This window comes from Emys orbicularis, chromosome 6 (assembly GCF_028017835.1).
Source record: "Emys orbicularis isolate rEmyOrb1 chromosome 6, rEmyOrb1.hap1, whole genome shotgun sequence".
In the NCBI taxonomy this organism is placed as follows: Eukaryota; Metazoa; Chordata; order Testudines; family Emydidae; genus Emys; species Emys orbicularis.
In genome coordinates this window covers 72,773,926-72,792,251 of record NC_088688.1, presented here as the reverse complement: position 1 = coordinate 72,792,251, position 18,326 = coordinate 72,773,926, and the positions used below count along the sequence as shown (strand labels likewise).

At 44.0% G+C, this 18,326-nt stretch overlaps 1 protein-coding gene across 1 annotated transcript; it reads left to right on the top strand.

The window, feature by feature from the left end:
- Positions 1 to 2,930: 2,930 nt before the first annotated feature.
- Positions 2,931 to 15,195, top strand: CDO1 (cysteine dioxygenase type 1). The gene is made up of 5 exons (XM_065406814.1): positions 2,931 to 3,109; positions 7,110 to 7,187; positions 9,135 to 9,292; positions 12,123 to 12,292; positions 15,166 to 15,195. Exons 1-5 carry the CDS (start codon positions 2,931 to 2,933, stop codon positions 15,193 to 15,195), a joined length of 615 nt encoding a protein of 204 aa, XP_065262886.1.
- The last annotated feature ends 3,131 nt before the right edge of the window (positions 15,196 to 18,326 follow it).

Here is an 18,326-nt window from a genome sequence, read left to right as displayed (position 1 = left end):
GGCCTACGTGGACAATCTGGTTCTGACCGCGGACAACCCAGAGAGCCTCCAAGGTATGCTAGATGCCACCAGCCGAGCTACTGACTGGATGGGGCTCCGCTTCAATGCGAAGAAGTGCACAACTCTGCACATTGACGGCAGCAAAAGGGACTCGGTGCAGGCAACGGGGTTCCAGATCCAGGGTGAGTCCGTCATCCCCCTGGCAGAGGGGCAGGCATACCAGCACCTGGGTATGCCAACCAGGAGATCTTGCAGGACGCCGCCAAGATTGATGCCTCCCTGCTGGCACTGTGGCAGAAGATAAATGCCCTGAACACCTTCCTGATCCCACGCATCTCGTTCACATTAAGGGGATCCGCAGTGGCGAAGGTGCCCCTCAACAAGGCAGACAAGATCATTCGGAAGCTGGTGAAGAAGTGGCTGTTCCTGCCCCAGAGAGCCAGCAACGAGCTGGTCTACATTGCCCACAGGCACGATGGCGCCAACGTCCCTCGCATGGGTGACCTGTGTGACGTTGCGGTGATCACCCGTGCCTTCCGCCTGCTGACATGTCCCGACGCCATGGTAAGGAACATTGCGGCGAACGCCCTGCATGATGCGACAGAGAAGCGGATCAGCAGAGCCCCCTCCAACCAAGACATCGCCACCTTCCTGAGCGGCTCCCTGGATGGGGAATTCGGATGGGATGGGCGCAACATCGCTTCACTGTGGTCCCGCACTCGCAACGCCACGCGTCGCCTAGGGAAGTGCATCAGCTGCCGCTGGGAGTGGTGCGAGGAGCGCCAGGAGCTGGGAGTCTGGGTGCCACAGATCAGGTCCGACAACAACACCATCGTCACCCCGACGGCCAGGGGCTTGCTGGAGAGGACTCTGAAGGCTGCCATCCACTCGCTGTACGTGGAAACCCTGAAGCGTAAACTGGACCAGGGTAAAGCTTTTGAGTTGACCAGCAAGTGGGACGCCAGCAGCCACTTCCTCGCCGGGGGCGGCTTCACCCGTTTCGCCGACTAGCGGTTCATCCACCGTGCCCGGCTCAACTGCGTCCTGCTCAATGGAGCCGTCTGCCACGGGAACCGAGACAAGCGTTGCAGGAAGTGCGGCTACTCCGAGACCCTGCCCCACGTCCTGTGCAGCTGCAAACCCCACTCCAGAGCCTGGCAGCTGCGCCACAACGCCATCCAGAACCACCTGGTGAAAGCCATCGCACCACACCTGGGGGAGATCTCCGTGAACTGCACCATCCCCAGTACCGACAGCCAGCTACGACCTGACGTGGTCGTCACCAACGAGGCCCAGAAAAATATCATCCTCGTTGATGTCACGGTCTCCTTTGAGAAAAGGACCTCGACATTTCGCGAAGCCCAAGCTCGTAAACTGGAAAAGTACGCCCCCCTGGCTGACACCCTGAGAGCAAAGGGCTATGAGGTGCAGATGGACGCCCTGATTGTCGGAGCCCTGGGCGCTTGGGACCCCTGCAACGAGCATGTGCTGCAGACCTGCGGGATCGGTCGACGCTACGCACGGCTCCTCATGGTCTCAGACACCATCCGATGGTCCAGGGACATCTACATCGAGCACATCACTGGCCACCGACAGTACCAGGAGGCGTGAGCCAGAGTGACATCGTTCTCCCACTACGAGAAAGGGACCAAATGACCTTCTCCGTTGGATCATATGAACTGGAACCATAAACTCCCTGAACATTGACCCTCATTTGTTGAGATTTAATCAATCCTCATCATATCCACTCATTATACCCCACACCTGAACATAGCCACTTTATGAACTTCATACCCTCATATCTCAATGTCTGTACTTTGACCCATCAACCCTTTACCCCCAATTGGGGATATTACAGATTATGTATTCCTTATGCCACCTGATCTTAAACCAAACTTTGCACCCTCGATAATTTGTGCGTTATTCCCTGATAACCAGAAACTTCTATGCTCAAACTCTGTTCACTTTTTTTTTTAACATCATCTTAATAAAATTTTTAAATCTGTTCTTATAAATTATAGGGTCTGCCCTTCCTAAATGGGTCCAATTGGTTCAAATTAGGGCTGTTGATTAATTGCAGTTAACTCATGCGATTAACTAAAAAAAAATTAATCATGATTAAAAAAATTGTTGATGCTTTTTCACCTCCAGCTGGCTAGGAAACTTTATCCCTTCCTCTTGGACAAGGATTGGGGACACAGTGTGATCCCTGCTCTGCAGAGCTGATGCAGCCAGGGCAGGGCTAAGTAACTGCTATCATCTTGGGAAGAGGAGTCCCCTATTAAGGGGCAGGTGGAGAGGCTGAATTGGGTTGATGATATGCTGTGGGGAGAAAGGGGGTCATTCTGAAGCTGTGTTGTGTGAGAAGGAGGGATACTTCAGCAGTGCAAACCTCTGAGATAGATAGTATGGTGATGGATACTTTACTCCTACACTAAGCAGATAGATTAGATGGATTAGAGTGGGGGCAATTCATGACTTATTTTTTTATGTCCCTGCTTTTTCCCTTGAGCATGCAGGGCTGGGGCTTTCTAGCTGTTACTGAGTCTGGCACTTAAATAAGAGATTCAAATGCACTTTAAAAAATGGCTGGGAGTGGGGCAAAACATTAGAGTGAAGAAATGCAACCTTTCCATACTAAAGGAGGGGGACTCTAAAAAGCCATACCTGAACTCTTTGTCAGGCGGGGGAGAGGAGGTTCTTTCTGTTAACACAACCCAGGATCCCATAGCCCACTAACCAGTTTTGTAAACTTCCCTCCCACCCTCCTTGGGTAGTTGGTACATTCCCACTGTAACTTCAGGAGCATAAATAGAGGCAGCAGCAAGCTGTGGGGGGAATTGTTTGCTAGGTAGGGGAAGGTGAATCTGTTTGCTTGTCCAAGCACAAGCAGTTTTGCTGCTTGCAGCCGGTTGTGGGGAAGGTGTATCATGGAGCAGCCGGTGCAAACAGAAGTGTGGAAAGCGCAGACTTTACAGGAACTGATCCAGATCCTGCATCGCTTATTTTCTAGTGATAAAGTCAGTGTAGAAGAAGTGCAAGCCTTAATGGAATCGTATGAGAGCAACCCTCTGGAGTGGATGAAATATGCCCAATTTGACCAATACAGGTAAAGTCAGCTCTTCTTATCTCAGTGCAGAGTGGTAACTCAAAAAGGAGCCTGTCTAAATAGTAAATGAACAGCGGAAGCGCAACAGGCAAGACATATAAACAACCTGGTGGGAAATGGGGGATGTCGGTTCTGTTATTTTTGTGGGGGGGTTTTAAAAAAAGTGAAATCAACAGAAATCAGAGGAGTGGAACGTAAAGTCTAAGTATGACCAGTATGCACGAATCCTGAATTAAACTGAAGTAGTTCACGTGTGCATGTGTTACATGGCGCTATGGAAGCATTTTCTCCAAATATCTTTTAGAATCGGTTTGAGGAGTTAGAGTCGTCGTCTTTGCTATCATCTGGTGTTCTAATAGTTGGAATCTAGATAACGTGACATCTGGGTGAAGGAGGAACTGGCATCTCGGTGTAAACTTAATTGTAATAGATTGTAAAATAAAGAACATGGTTGGAATACACAACAATGATGAAGAGTCACTGTAAGGACTGGATAACGTGACTGAATCCTCCTCAGTGCATATACTGTTGCGATCACTTCAGTTAGGTACAGCTGTGGGTAAGAATCTGACCTAGAGGCATGTGGCTTTTATTATTTATTGTATTGTCAGCTAAAGCTAGTACACTCCGTGTTTTTCCTAGACCACTCCCTTCAGTTCTAAGTGTTCTCCAGATGCGTGGTTTTCATGTGAATAGCAAAGATGTTTTAGGAGATGACGGATGGGAGGAGGCACCTCCCCAAGAATGGAACCGTTTGCAATTTCAGAATGAAGCCAGTCTCCTGGAAACAGCTCAGAAACTAAGAACCCAGAGAAAATATCTTGGCAAGTTTCCCAGGCTGATCAGCAGTAGGAGACTAATTCAGCTTAGCTCGGTACTTTCGCTCCACATCGTCACGCTACACAAAGCTGGTATTCATGGCTGGTGCGCGCCGCGCTGTGGGAAGGGGGGGCAGCGGCTACTATCTCGTGTTCGGTAACGGTGTACGCAGCGCCAGTCATTTACTGTTGACTGCTGCGGTGAATCAGTAGGAAAAGGTCAGTGTCGCTTTCCAAGCGGTTGCTCAAACCCACTCAGTCCCCAAAGATACAGGGGCGGTTTGGCGGAGCTGGGAAGAGGTCAGGAAGCCTTGGGTTGTGCATCGAGTTGTTTGAAATAAAGTCCACTAAGCACCACTTACCTGCTTCGGCTTTTATTTTGCAAAAACTCTTCTTCTCCCTCCGCCCCAGCACAAAACCAACGGTTCGCTACAGTAAAAATCCCTTCTCAACACTATTCTGCTACCTCCCGCTGCATTTCCCATGCACTCCTCCTCTCCCGCCCTGCACGGGCTTGGGGTGGCATTTTCCATGCCAGTCTCCTCTTTCTCTGATCCCGCCTCGTGTTCCCTCGCTCCACTTCCTTTGCATGCCTCCTTTAGACCCTGCACACGGTGCGCTGGGTGGGAACTCCCTTGCAATCCTCCCTGGTCCCTTCTCTGCACGCGGGGCTCTCTTGGGGGTGCTGCAATGCGCATGCCACCCTCCGCCTTTCCCTCTGCTAATCCCTACGCAACCCTCCTCTGCAAGCTGGGCTGCGGAGGGGGAGGGGGTCTCTGGCCCATGGGCTCCTGGGCAGCACTTGCAGGGACCTGGCGCAGATTGTTTGCCCTGTGCTGCCTGTGGCTCGAAAGTTGCCCTGTGCAGCGGCTCTTCAATCGCCTGTCCCTAAGAAAAGGGGGGAGGGTTGAGTGTGGAGCTCGTTAAGCATTAGCCTGGGCTCCCCTTGTGTAAAAGAGTAGGAAGTCAATGGGCAGACCTTAGTGCATGGGCAGTATCCTAATGCAGGAGCTTGGATTGTCCCCCCCCCCCAATTTTCTCCCGTCCTGACTAATTACCAAGAGAATAGACAAACATTAGAGCTGTGCTTATGTATGAACATCTGTTTAGGGTAGGGTACCCAGACGTCCTGTTTGGGCCGGGACAGTCCCTTTTTTTAAGCCTTGTCCTGGCTGTCCTGACTTTTCTGGCAAAAGTAACTTGGGCATTTATCCCAACTGGTGATCAGTTGGCAAGAGCAAGCGGGACAAATGCCACTTCTGTCAAAAGGTGGGGTTCAGGGGGTGAGTGGCAACGCCAGCCTCGTGGGGATGGGAGGGAAAGGTAGGGCTTGAGCGAACAGCGACACCAGCCCCAGCCCCACGTGAGGGGCAGACAGGGCTCGAGTGAACAATGACGCCAGCTGAGGGGTGGGGGAGGCAGGGATCAGACAATCGGCTGGGGCCAGCCCCACGTGGGGGAGGGCAAGAGCGGGGCCTCGGGGTACCCCCATGCGGTGTCCCATTTTCCCTTTGGGAAGTATGGTCCCCCTAGTTTATAGGATTTTCTGCAGTGTTCATCAGTGCCCCTCCCCCTCCAGACATTCCCGAAGTTGTCCTCATGCCACCCCTGCAAGGTAGGACAAGCGTTATCCACAGTTTGCAGGTGAGGAACTGAGTTACAGACTCAGCTACACTAGCACTCAGCCCGGCATCCTTGCACCTCCACTAGTGGAAGAGCAGGTGTAGACAGAGTAAGGGGTTTCTACCCCTGTGTCACTGTGTCAGCTGGCACCCATACATTGTTTATACTAATCACTGTTACCATTGGAAGGACATGTACTAGGGCTAGACAGTGGGAAAAGAGTAATGAAAATTCCCAAGATAAACCTACCCTGAGTGTGTAGCCAGCCACCCCTGCTGTGCAGAAATGACAGATTGTGACATGTTTGATCAACAAAGGTTGTATTGTGACATCATATAGAAGAGAACTTTTATATTAAAATTAAAAATAGTCAAGAAGCTTAAGATGGAATGAAATGAAATGCAGAAACGTAACTTTATGATTCAGGTAAGGCAAAATATGTGTGATGAACTGAAAATAATTTGTTACCACCATGCTATATTGACAGAATACAACCGAGGGATATCTTATGGGGAAAATAGCAAATTAGGCAAAACAACCAGCCAGTTAACACAAATAGAAAAAGTACTTCTGCATGCCAGGTGAGAATCTCCCACCAGTTACTAGTGGCTGCAGCAGAGGAACACGTTTTGTTAGGGACTTTCATACTACTTAAGGCCCCCGGGCCTGCAAAGGTATAAACATATGCTTCACTTTTCACACTATCAGTAACCCCATTGAAATCAGTGAGGCTACTCATGTGCGAGCTTGCAGGATTGGGCCTTCAGTTAGGAATCAGATCATGAAGTCACCTGTATTGTTTAGAGATAGGAGGCCCTCAAGCCCTGAGAATGAAACATACCCTTGATTAACCACATGAATAATATGTATGTAAAAAGCAAGACTTTTCTGCTTTTCTTTTTGTTTGATTTAGTATAGGAAACTTTTTTAGTATCTTCTGCTCTTCAGAGCTTTGTTTTGGGTGTAGCTGTTTGACAGAAATTATTGTGTTGGTATTGGGTTTCAGATGTACAAAAAAGTTACAAGTACAAAAAACCAGAATAGTCCAGAAAAGCAACAGTTTTACCATATGTGGTAACCCCTAAACTTTAAAAATTTTGCCCAATGCAAAAGAATGCAGTCACCAAAAGGAAAGCCAAGAATATTTGAAAATGAACTGTAGAAAAACGTATACATTTCTTTTCTTTTCTTTGTTGCAGTACTCTATTTCTAATTAGAAAGTCTGCTGTTGAAGTGATCTCATTCAGCAACTATTTTGATTAGATTCTCTCTTCTACTTCAGTTTCAGATACATATGTCCAAACCTCAGTACTGGATTTAATTTAAAAGCTTTCCTGATGCTATCAAGTGTTAGTTGTATGTCCGTTTTTTTTCCAACCTGAAAAAGTGCTAAAATCCACTTAAAAATTCCATTTCACTTTCTCTGCATATAATTTGCTTTCCAAAGCAAAGGGACCTTGTAATATAGGCTGCCATTCACCATGTTTATATTCCCTGTTGTTGTTTCTTTATATGCACACACATATATTTTTAAAAACCACAGATGTTCTCAATTTCAGGTACACAAGAAATCTTGTGGATAAAGGAAATGGAAAGTTCAACCTGATGATCTTATGCTGGGGTGAAGGACATGGCAGGTTTGTATCCAAACGGCTTGATACCTGCAGATAGAAATAAAGCTACAGTATTTTTAATTTGGTCTGTGTAATACTGTGTGTCATTGTCCTATAATAAGAGACAAACCATCTTCCTTACAAGCACTAAAGGGTAGAGGGTGGTTAACTGATAACTACAAACAAAATAAGAAGTAATAATCAGGATGACTATGCCAAAGGGGTAATTCTGAAAATTGTGTATCTCATGATTTTAGGGCATTTCTGCGGTTTTCAGTCTTCCACCAAATCTAAGCTTCTGTTTTGTCCGTTGAACTTTTTTAACCTTACAGTTACAGAGCTGGATCTTCCAGTCTTTAGTAAAACTCCAGTTGCTTTATAGGAGTTCTGCTTGATCAGGACTGCAGGATCAGACTCATATATTAGAGGCTATAAAAGCTTTTGCTTCTATTACATCTATGTAGTTTAAATTCTGGTCTGTGTGGACAGCCTGAGAAAACGAGATTGGATTAGGCAGCTTGGAGTGTGGGAAGGAATGGACTCTCCCCACCCCACGCTACAGTATAACAAGGCCACTTCGTTGTTGCTATCACAACGATAAAGGGACAACAGCTGCTGTGTATAGTCTATGTGGGATGTATGGGGGCATCGACTGGTGGATCTGCATAGTCAGAGTGCCACTGAAGCCCCCTGCAGAACTTTCTTCTATGGTATGCAGGAGTTTCAGACTTCCTATATATATTCTGTAGCCTGCCTCTTCTGCAGAGCTGAACCATGCCAGTACTGTTGCTTATTGGGTGGTGTATATGTACTGATAATGTATAACAGTATGTGCAGGACATGAATGTTATCACATCTACAATACACTATAGTGTCTGTTTCTTCTGGGGGAATTCTTTGCCACTGTGCACATGCAGAATTCATGTCCCCCACAGTTTTTTTTCTCTGCAGAAAATACATTCTGCCTGAGAGGCGCTGCAATCACGCCTTTCGCCCATCCAGGCTGCTGTGGCCCCAGAACAGAGGGCAGCTGGCTCACAGCCAGCTGTGGATAGGGAGGATGAGGGGCAACTTTCCTCACAGTGCCCTGCCCACAGGGCCAGGTTAGGAGGTCCAGGATATGGGGGGGGGATAGAGTGGGGCACAGGGGGCTTCTGGGGAGGTCACATAGAATAGGGTTCAGAAGGGCTAGTGGAGGGGACAGACTGGGGCAGGGGCTGAATTGGAGTAGGGGTGCTGGACCACATGGGGGTGGGGAGCAGAGGGGATGGCTGAGTGAGGATGCTGGGCTCTATGGGGATGGGGATTGTAGGTGGCCGAGTGGGAGTGAAGGGGCACATGGGGATGGGGAGCAGGTGTAGGGACACATGGGGACAGGAGAAGATGTGCCTGACTGAATGGGAGAAGCTAGGAGTCATCCAGGGTCTGCATGGGGGAGGCTCCCCACCTCCCTAACAATCCCCTCCCCCCCGAAAAACCCTATTCCATACTTCTCCCACCCAGACCCAGCAACCCTCCAGGTTCACTCCTAGGCTTCTTCCTAGCAATTACTTCTCTGTCCCTCAGCTCCTTTGTTACCCCCGATTCCCCCAAGCCTTTGCACTGCTTCTGAGGGGTGTGGGGAATATATTTCTGTATTGTAATTTACATGAATTATGACTCAAAGTTCTGTATTAATATGCCTAATAAGGAATCTGTTTATCAAAAAACATTTCTGGAATCTTTTTTTTTTTTTTTTGTCTGTATTTTTACAGAATACTTGCTTACAGGTATTTTGAAATAAATTACCAAAATACTTGAAACTAGCATGACTATATTGTGTTATTTTGACAAATAAAATATGCATATTTTTCAAATATTGTGCATAGAATTTTTAATTTTTTGGCGCAGAATTCCCCCAGGAGTAGTCTGTTTGTAGGTAGTATTAAATGTATACATCACTCTGAGTTCAGCTATTCTGTGTTTCTGTAGCAGTATTCATGATCACACTGACTCACATTGCTTTATGAAGATCCTTCAGGGGAATCTAAAAGAGACCCTGTTTGAGTGGCCTGGGAAAAAAGGGACTGGAGCGATGACTAAGAAATCAGAACGAGTTTTGGGGGAAAATCAATGTGCCTATATCAATGGTAAGCTTTTTTTTAATGTCTCGTATATGACCATTCCATTGCTACCCATCAATGATTATAACTCTTAACTGAAAAGTTCACTCTTTAATAAACTGATCTAGCTAGGTTCTTGTATTGCATCTAATCCTGTCGTATATCAGCACCTGTGCAGACTCAGACTCTCCTCAAACTTGTGTTTAAACTTAAACAGTCTAAAAAAAAACCCCATTCATCTAAATTCATTATTAAGATACTGCAGTAAAGGCTAAGATCCTTCAACAACTCCTGAATGCTCAGAGCCTTGCAGGATTGAGCTCCAAATCACTAACTGAAAATGCACGTGGATGTGAAGTTAAAAATGTAAAGCAATAGGCAAATCGCATGTATGAAAATCCAAAATTCATACATGTCTCTGGTTGGATTTATGAAGAAAATATCTCTTGGGTGTGTAAGGTCCTTTTGAGCTACAATGGAAAGCCTAAGAACAATACTGTAGTAATTGCCCACACAATCAGTAAGTCTAACAGCCAGCAATACAATGGATAATGATTGAAATATACGTTGCTCTGGTCTTTTAGAATCCAGTATTTACACTTTTTAGGGTGCACAGTAGCTCAGACCCAGGGCCGGCTCCAGGCACCAGCTTAACAAGCAGGTGCTTGGGGCGGCCAAGGGAGAGGGGCGGCACCTGCGGCAATTTGGGGGCAGCAGGTCCCTCGCTCCCTCTGGGAGCGAAAGACCTGCCGCTGAACTGCCGCCGCCGATCGCGGCTTTTTTTTTTTTTCCAATTGCCACCACCGATCGCGATCGCGGCTTTTTTTTTTTTTTTTGCTTGGGGCGGCAGAAATGCTGGAGCCGGCCCTGCCGTCATACCTATCTTGACTTGGGGTAGGGAGTGCAGGGATCTTTTTTGTTGAACAATGTTGTTGACTATGTACAAAAGTACACTAAAGCCCAGTCCTGCAGTGCTCAGAACAACTCCCCATGTGAGGTAGTGCACAATATTGTATGAAAATGGTGGACTTCTTGACTACTTCTGACTCATTATAATGTGTGCAACTGCTTCTATACAACTCTCTATATGCACTGTATGCTGTTTTTTATATTTACTTCTGTTGTGAGAAGCTTGCAAATAAAACAAAAGGCTTGTACAATTTACTTGACCCCTGTACAGCTAGTCTCTTGGCTAGCCAGCCAGAGTGCCTTTGAAAACTTCCTGAAATTTTTTTCTTCTGATTATTTTCCAAGCTTGCTCTCAACCCAGAGGTGGAGTTTCATTAACCAAACTTTCTGAAGTGGAAGGAGAGAGAAATCTGTTCAAGTGCTCAGGCTTTTTGTTGGGGGTGAAGGGGTGTTTGTTTTATAATACAATCAATGCATCGGGAAGTAAATTTTTTTTTTTACTGGTTCAGAAAACATTTGCACTTTGTGTGTGTATGCTCCAAACACAAATTGTTTGGGTTGTTGTTTATTTGTTTTAAAGCAATCTTTTTAAAAGCCTCAAACTAGTCCTCTGAGAGAACTATATGCCTAGCTCCTCTGCTGTGTTTCCTGGCTGGATATTTCAACTTAAAAGTAACAGAAAACAAAATGCTGTGCATTCAGAATTTGTTGCCGTAACTCTTTAACAAAGCCCTACGGTATTTCTGTTTCTATCTGGATATCTGTACATTCAAATAAATGGTGCTGATGCAGAAAGAATATCCCATATAGCATGGCAATTCCTTTTTGTGCTAGTTGCATATTACTTGGTGTTTGCACTTTACTTATAAGACAACCCACAAGAGTGAGTTGATTTTAATCTCTCAGTACATGAATATAAATTTAGGGATTTTTCCCCTCATTAAATGAAATAGTGTAAATGAAATGTACAGGTGTATATTTTAAATGTACCAAAGTTGGAATGCACAGTGCTTCCCACAGTAACAGTATCTGGGCTACATTGTACAATTAAGGGCTGGGTATTATATAAGATATTACATAAGCATAAAGGGCTGAGTTGCATTTGCTCTGGGAATCATAAACTTGAATTCTTGAACTCTTGAGCAGTTTTTAAAATTCTTCCTTAATGTTCAATCAACATGAGTTTTGGTAGATTTAATGTTCATACTTTGAGTATTTTATAGAACTCTGTTTCTGCCCTCTGGTTCTCTGAAAGTGCCGTTAACTTATTAATAGGCACACTGTGAACTGTGGCTTGTTTTATTACCTGTTCAATTATCTTTGCTGTTTCAATGAAGGTTGGATGTTTGCCACGCTCTGGTAATTTGTCACTTTAAATAAAAGCCCAGACAAATGGGAAAGGGTAATTGGAAGATGGACAACAGTAAAAGAAAGCAACTGTCTCCTTGCCCATGAATTTACACTTGAAATTCAAGTAGTTCAGTCTTAACATGGTTGATGTTCTCGTTATCAGGCTGAAAACTAGCAATGCAAAACCCTGATTTCCTCTGAAATCTCTTGTTTATTCTTTAGAAAAACAAATCTTCCATTCAACATCTTCAGAACACCAGGAAAGAAAGTATCATTTGGGGATGGCAGCTGATAATAAATTACCAACAATGTGCTCTTCCTAAAGCTTCTGTAGATTTCTGTTACGCTTTATACCATAGTAGATAACAAAAAATTCTGTATATGGAAAGCTAGAGAGCAAGGCATTCTGAAGTCCCAATGGGTTTGGGGATCTGTCCTAGAGAGTAAAACCTAAATTCGAGTTAAAAATTCATCCTGAAAGTGTGGGTATGTCTATCTGTCTTGTTGGTTTAGAGATGGTGCTTCTCCAGGCATGTATCAGATTTCATTAGACCTGTCTGTTAATATAGCCTTTCCTCTCATGTCCTCGCTTGTCTAGACTCCATTGGCCTGCACCGTGTGGAGAACACAAGCCACACAGAGTCTGCTGTTAGTCTGCACTTGTACAGCCCGTCCTTTGACAGCTGTAACACCTTTGATCAAAGAACTGGACACAAGCATAAAGTCAAAATGACATTCTATAGTCAGTTTGGAGAAAGGACTCCAGGTGTAAGTACAAGCTAATGAATACCCTTTATGTTCAACTATTCTGTGTCCTCATGTGAACAGAGCAGAGAGCTAGCTTGCTGTGTTGCTGCCCATCATTGCAAACCAGCCCTTGGCTCTGTTGGTGGGTTGCCCAGCATAAGCACAGTTCTTGTTATGGACTGTCTGGTCATTTTTAGGATAGAGATGAAACACGTTTCAAAAGGAAGCTCAGGTTTGGTGTCAACCTTAAGTTTCCCTTTTATGCACAGTTTTTAAAATGCTACTTTGCACTTACACTGCAGTGCTTCCTTTGCCTCTTCAAAGCATGGCACAAATATTATTCTCATAGCATCCGTAGGAGGCAGGCAAGCAGGGGTTTGGAGTGGAGCCCGGAGCTGGAGCGCAGAGCAGCTCTGGAGCAGTGGAGCTGCAGGTTTTTGCCTGGAGCTGGAGCAGAGCTGGAGCACAGCTCCAAAGCCGGGCAGGCAAGGATTATTTTCATTTCACAGATGGGGCAGTGTCATTTGTCCGAACTGCAGTTGGATTTGGGTATTACTGGCTCTGCTCATTCATCTTTCCCCTGCTCCCCAGTAAAAAAAGGCCCAATCTTATGAAGTACAGAGGAGGCATCAGCTCTCCTTGATAACAAAAGGAGTTGAGGGTACTATTGGGCTAAGCAGTTTCACATTTCAAGTCCAAATTGTTTTCTCCCTGTAACTTGTTGGCAACAAAAACTAATACAGTGTCATGACATTTTAAAAAACAAACTTTGAAAAGCAGACTCCCTGAGCAAGGTTGGTCTGCTTAATGGCACAACACCAATGCCATGTTCATCTCTGTCTGGAGCTCTCAGTACCAGGACTGGGAGTGGTGGTTGATGGGCTTCCCTTTGGAACTCTTCAGTGTGTCTAAACCTGGCCACAATTTAGGACCTTTATAGGAGGAAAGCTGCTTAACGGTGAAGAAATGGGGCAGATCTTCAGGACCTTGTTTGGGATAGCCCATGGCAGGACTGGGTGAGACTCAACTAACTTTTATGTATAATGGGCAAAATCTCTCCAGTCCAACAAGCACAATGCAAATAGCTGTGTTTCTTTGCAGCTTTTCACATTAAAGCACTCAAACTTTAAACTTTACACATTTGAAAGTCCTCCAGACAACTAAACTCCTTCTAGTCCTCATCATCCAGAAGAAATAAGATAAACATTGAATAGCAGTCACATGAGAATAATAATTCAAGATTTTTGCTGCTTGTGTTTTCTCTTTCTTTAAAAAAAATTTACCAGGAAGTCTTGGTTGGTTTGTGTGTGTAAGATAACAAGTGAAATATTTGGAAACTAGCTATTTGAACTTCAAATATTTTCCTGTTTTGTTCTGTAGCAACTGGCAACTCTTGTACCTCTGATGGGAAGTTTTATCTGATTTTTTGAGTGGGGAAAATCTTAGGCCTGGTCTACGCTAACCCCCAAATTCGAACTAAGGTACGCAACTTCAGCTACGTGAATAACGTAGCTGAAGTCGACATACCTTAGTTCGAACTTACCACGGTTCAGACGCGGTCCACACGCGGCAGGCAGGCTCCCCGTCGACTCCGCGGTACTCCTCTCGCCGAGCTGGAGTACCGCAGTCGACGGCGAGCGCTTCCAGGATCGATTTATCGCGTCCAGACCAGACGCGATAAATCGAACCCGGAACTTTGATTGCCAGCCGTCGAACTACCGCGGTATTATAGACCTGGCCTTAGTCATTGAGTGTCTCCTCTTAGTTCCAGTAACTGCAACTGGTAAACGGAGGCTGGATGGAACCGGGTTTGGCCATACAGCTATCTCAAATGACTGCATGCTCCAAAAACTTTTGGCTTTAATGAGGGTTTCTGGAAAACTCATTGGAAACGGACACAGTCTTTTGCTGTTTACCAGGTCTCAAAGGAACATGGGGAGGCAGGAAAGTGTGAGATGGGAGGAGAGGTTAAAAATACAAAGGAGAATGACTAGTGCAAAGTGTATGTATGTTTTCTTAGGAACAAGAAAATTTAACTTAGGAACAGAAAAGCTTTCCTTTTCATTCAAACTAAGCAAAACTTGCAAGTAAACTCCTGATGTACTTTTCAATAAGTTGTCATTAAATGTTTAGCTAGGGTTTAATTGAGGAATCTGGCTGTGCTGGAGGGTTTTTAAAGCTAATTGGTCAATTATTCTGTAATTCTGTGTGCACCTGCACCCAGTTGTACATGCCAAACACTGAAAGCCTGTTTTTTTTCAGTGTTAATCAGTTAACTTACCAGTGACTTTCCCCCAGAAAGTAGCCTGCTATGTGCTTAGTTAAAGAAAACTATATGGATCTAGAGTGCACTTTGTGAGTGCTACTATGTATTTATACTACAGTATTAATATAGAGAAGTTGCATGCCAAGAAAAATCCCATAAGCTTGATCCTGCCCTCTGATAGGTGGGGTACATCATCATGTTCTTTGCTAGTAGGCATTCATGTGCAAGTGGAATTAGATGATTCTTACCCCCCATCCCCACCAAACTGGGGGTCTAATTTTGCTGACAGGCTCAAGCTTGATTCAATAGGTCTGAGAGGAAGGATGGTCTGGTGTGGATAGGGCATGAGTCAGGGGTTCATGAGACCAGAGTTAAATTCCCTGTTCTGCCATGCACATGCCCAAGGTCACACTAAACCATATGGTCTTTCTCTGCCTCACTTCCCTAGCTGTAAAATGGGGATAAGAGCACTTCCCTCCCTCTCAGAAGTTTGTGAGAATAAATACATTAAAGATTGAGGCACCCAGCTACTATGGTAATGGGGGCCATATATGTACCCTAAGTAGATGGGGCATTATAATCTACTCTAAGTATTTTCTTTTAAAAGAATCTCTCCTCTTTCTTTTAGGCAACAGCAGTGTCACAAGAGAACAACTGAGAAGCACCCAAATGAATGTGTTACGGCCTGCAGAATGTTTGACCAGGGACAGAAGAATTGTATAGCTGATGCTAGCTATAGCTGAATAACCAGTACATAGAAATACAGTAGGGAAGCTTCCTGGCAATATGTAGTTATGTTGAATGAATACTGATTATGGGACTCTAAGGTGACTACTGCTATAAGCTGCTGCAGGGGTTAGATGCCTTTACATAGGCTGTTGTAAAGTCAGAATCAACTACCTTGTTTTTCTGATCCTAGCCTCTTTTAAATTCCACTTTTGAATCTGGAATATCAGTAGTAGGCTTTTTAAACACCATTTGACACTATTTATAGGTCTTTTTATATGGTATATGTGCTCAGTGTATTTAGTAATCTAAACTTTGTAGCCTCAAGTTACCATTTGTACCCATTTGTAATGTATTGGATACTAGTAACAGCAGTTTTTTTTTTTTTTTTTTAATTAAGCCTTTTATGTTTTAATGCTCTGGAACATTTTGGTAGCTGTGCATTTTTTATTTTATTTCATTTTTAAAAAATCTCATTTGTCAGATCTGTTTTTAAACAGGAGCAATAATGCACTTCATGTACAATGTTTGAAAAGTTAACTGAGTTGGGCAAAGGTCTGGGTTTTTAACCAGACTAATTATGTTTAATATGGCTAACATCCAGTTTCCAGAGTTCTGTTGTGTAGCTACTGAATGCCTTTAGGGTAACCTAAATAAAACTGGATTTGAGCACAAATTTCAAAAGTTTGCAGCCTCTTTCCTGATAACTAAAATATATAATGCTCATTACTCGTGATTAATTCCATCCTCAGTAGATCTCTCATGAATATCTCTTAAATCTTACCTAGGCGATACCATTATTAGAAGAGGAATTAAAAAGACAAAAGCATTTAAAACTTACTGTGAAATCCTGACCCCATTAAAGTCAATGGGATTTTTTTGATAGATTTCAGTGGCTCCAAGATTTCATCCTTAACCCTGAGTTACAATACACAGGAGTTTTTGCAAAACATAACTATAATAAAAACAGAAATGCACCAAAAATCAGTGAGGTCTTTTTTTCCCTTTCCTCCATAAAAGACTCTCTTTATTTATCTGACCTAACACATGCATGAGAAGATGAGATACACTAAGTGAGAATACACCTTTCCTTAGTTTCCTTGTAAAAACAAAAGTAGAAAATGAGGCTGTATAAAGATTCCACTGCACTCTTCACTCTCTTCTTAAGTGACTATGTTCCACTGGGCAGTAATATAAAATTTTAACAGTACCTTTTTCTAATGAGTTTCACATCTTCATCCTTATTGGAAGTAAACACCACAGAGATTTTTAGAATCTCAGTAGCAGCCATTTACCATGTGCTCTGTGATAGGCCTAAAAACTGCTTTCTGTCTTGGGCTCTTTTTCAAGTTTCCAGGAGTAAAAAAAAGAGTCTGGTGGGAGAGACTTTGGGAAGGATTTTAAAAAGCAGTTAAGAGTTAGGCAACAATTCCCTAAATAAATCAATGGGAATTTAGTGCCTAATTTCCACAGGTGCTTATGAAAGTCCTAACCAAATATTACACCAGGTAACTTCAACACCTGGGTAAATCTTCTCTTAGGGGTGTAAGGGAGTGAATCTTAGGTTTCCAATGGAATAAACAAACCAGAGGTAATTGCAAGGTGTTAGCAAAGGGGATCAGGAGTCCAGGGAGAATGTCTACACAGGGAATCCTCTTTTAGAAACCCATCAGGAAGTTAAAGGAACATATTGAGTCCAAAATTGGAAGGGAAAGGAGCAGCAGATCCTACTGGGAAAAGGCACTTCAAATGCTAAGTTTTACTGATACTTTTCTGGGCTCCAATGAATTCCAAAGTGTATCCTGTCCTGATATATTACTGCTGAAATCCCCAAAAGTCTCTGCAACCTGAATGGTGGTCCTGAGCTAAGACTGAAGTCATGTGGTGGCAGCACTTTCTGCCTCTTCATAAAGGAAATGAGCCACGTCACCTCACCTCTCCAACAGGAGTGTTTACACTCGTCTCCAGAAACATAGAAAAGTCTTTGGAGTGGGTGCTAACAGTGGGTCTTCACCTATGTGGCTCCACTGTCTGTGCTTCCTCTCCCAGAGAGGGGGTATTGCAGTCATGGAAATAAATGCAGCTCGGAGCTGCAGATACAGGGAGGATTTGTTTGTGTGCAGAGTAAATGGAGGTCAAAGATTCTTTTCACCCTGGCCCAGTGGAGTAACCTCTGTGCAGAGCCAGCTCATTTGTGCTTTTTAAAAAAGACTGACTTCTTCATGTCTCCTGGATGTCTTCATGTCTACCTGCTTGCCCTTTTGCTGTCGTCTTTTCTTTCCGTCTTTCCTAGGCCTTGCCTATACAGGAGAAGTTGCCCTGGTTTAACTACATTTTTTTAAATCAATCTAGTTAAGCCAAGGCAAACCTACTGTGTAAATACATTTGAATCAGTTAAACCCTTGCCTAAATTGGTTTAGCTTAATTTGGCAATTTACTAACGCAAGTAAGACTTACCTGAGCAAAGTTTAAATTGGTTTCATTGCATTTAGTAAGGGGTTTAAAAATCGATTTAGTTAAACTGGTGCAAATTCTCCACTACACATAAGGCTCTTGTGGTACATAGGGCACTAGCCTGAGAGTCCAGAGAACAGAATTCTGCCACTAACTCATTGTAGAACCTTGAGCAAGTGACTTAATCGCTCAGTATCTCAGTTTCCCCAGCTGTAAAATGGGGTTAATATTCACCTTGTGAAGCACAGTGAAACCTATGGATGAAAAGCACTACACAGTGCAAAGTATTATGATGTCCCTTTGTCCCCAATAACTTGGCATCTTGCTGTTTGTTTTCTTCTCAGTGGCTTTGCGCCTTCATTTTTATATTTGCTGAAGATCAGTAAAACGGTGAATCACAAAATAAAAGGAAAAATAGTGTGATTTTTTTTGTGGACACAAGTCCAACAACTTTGGCCTCCATGAGAAGAAGAAATGCCAACACTGTAACTTTCCACCAGTTGTTGTAATTTCTGCACTGTTTAACTTGTTTGTTTGCTTTTCTATTTTCAATTTCTAAATAACAACATGTGCCAGATGAAACTACTCTCCACCAGCAAGACTTGGGTT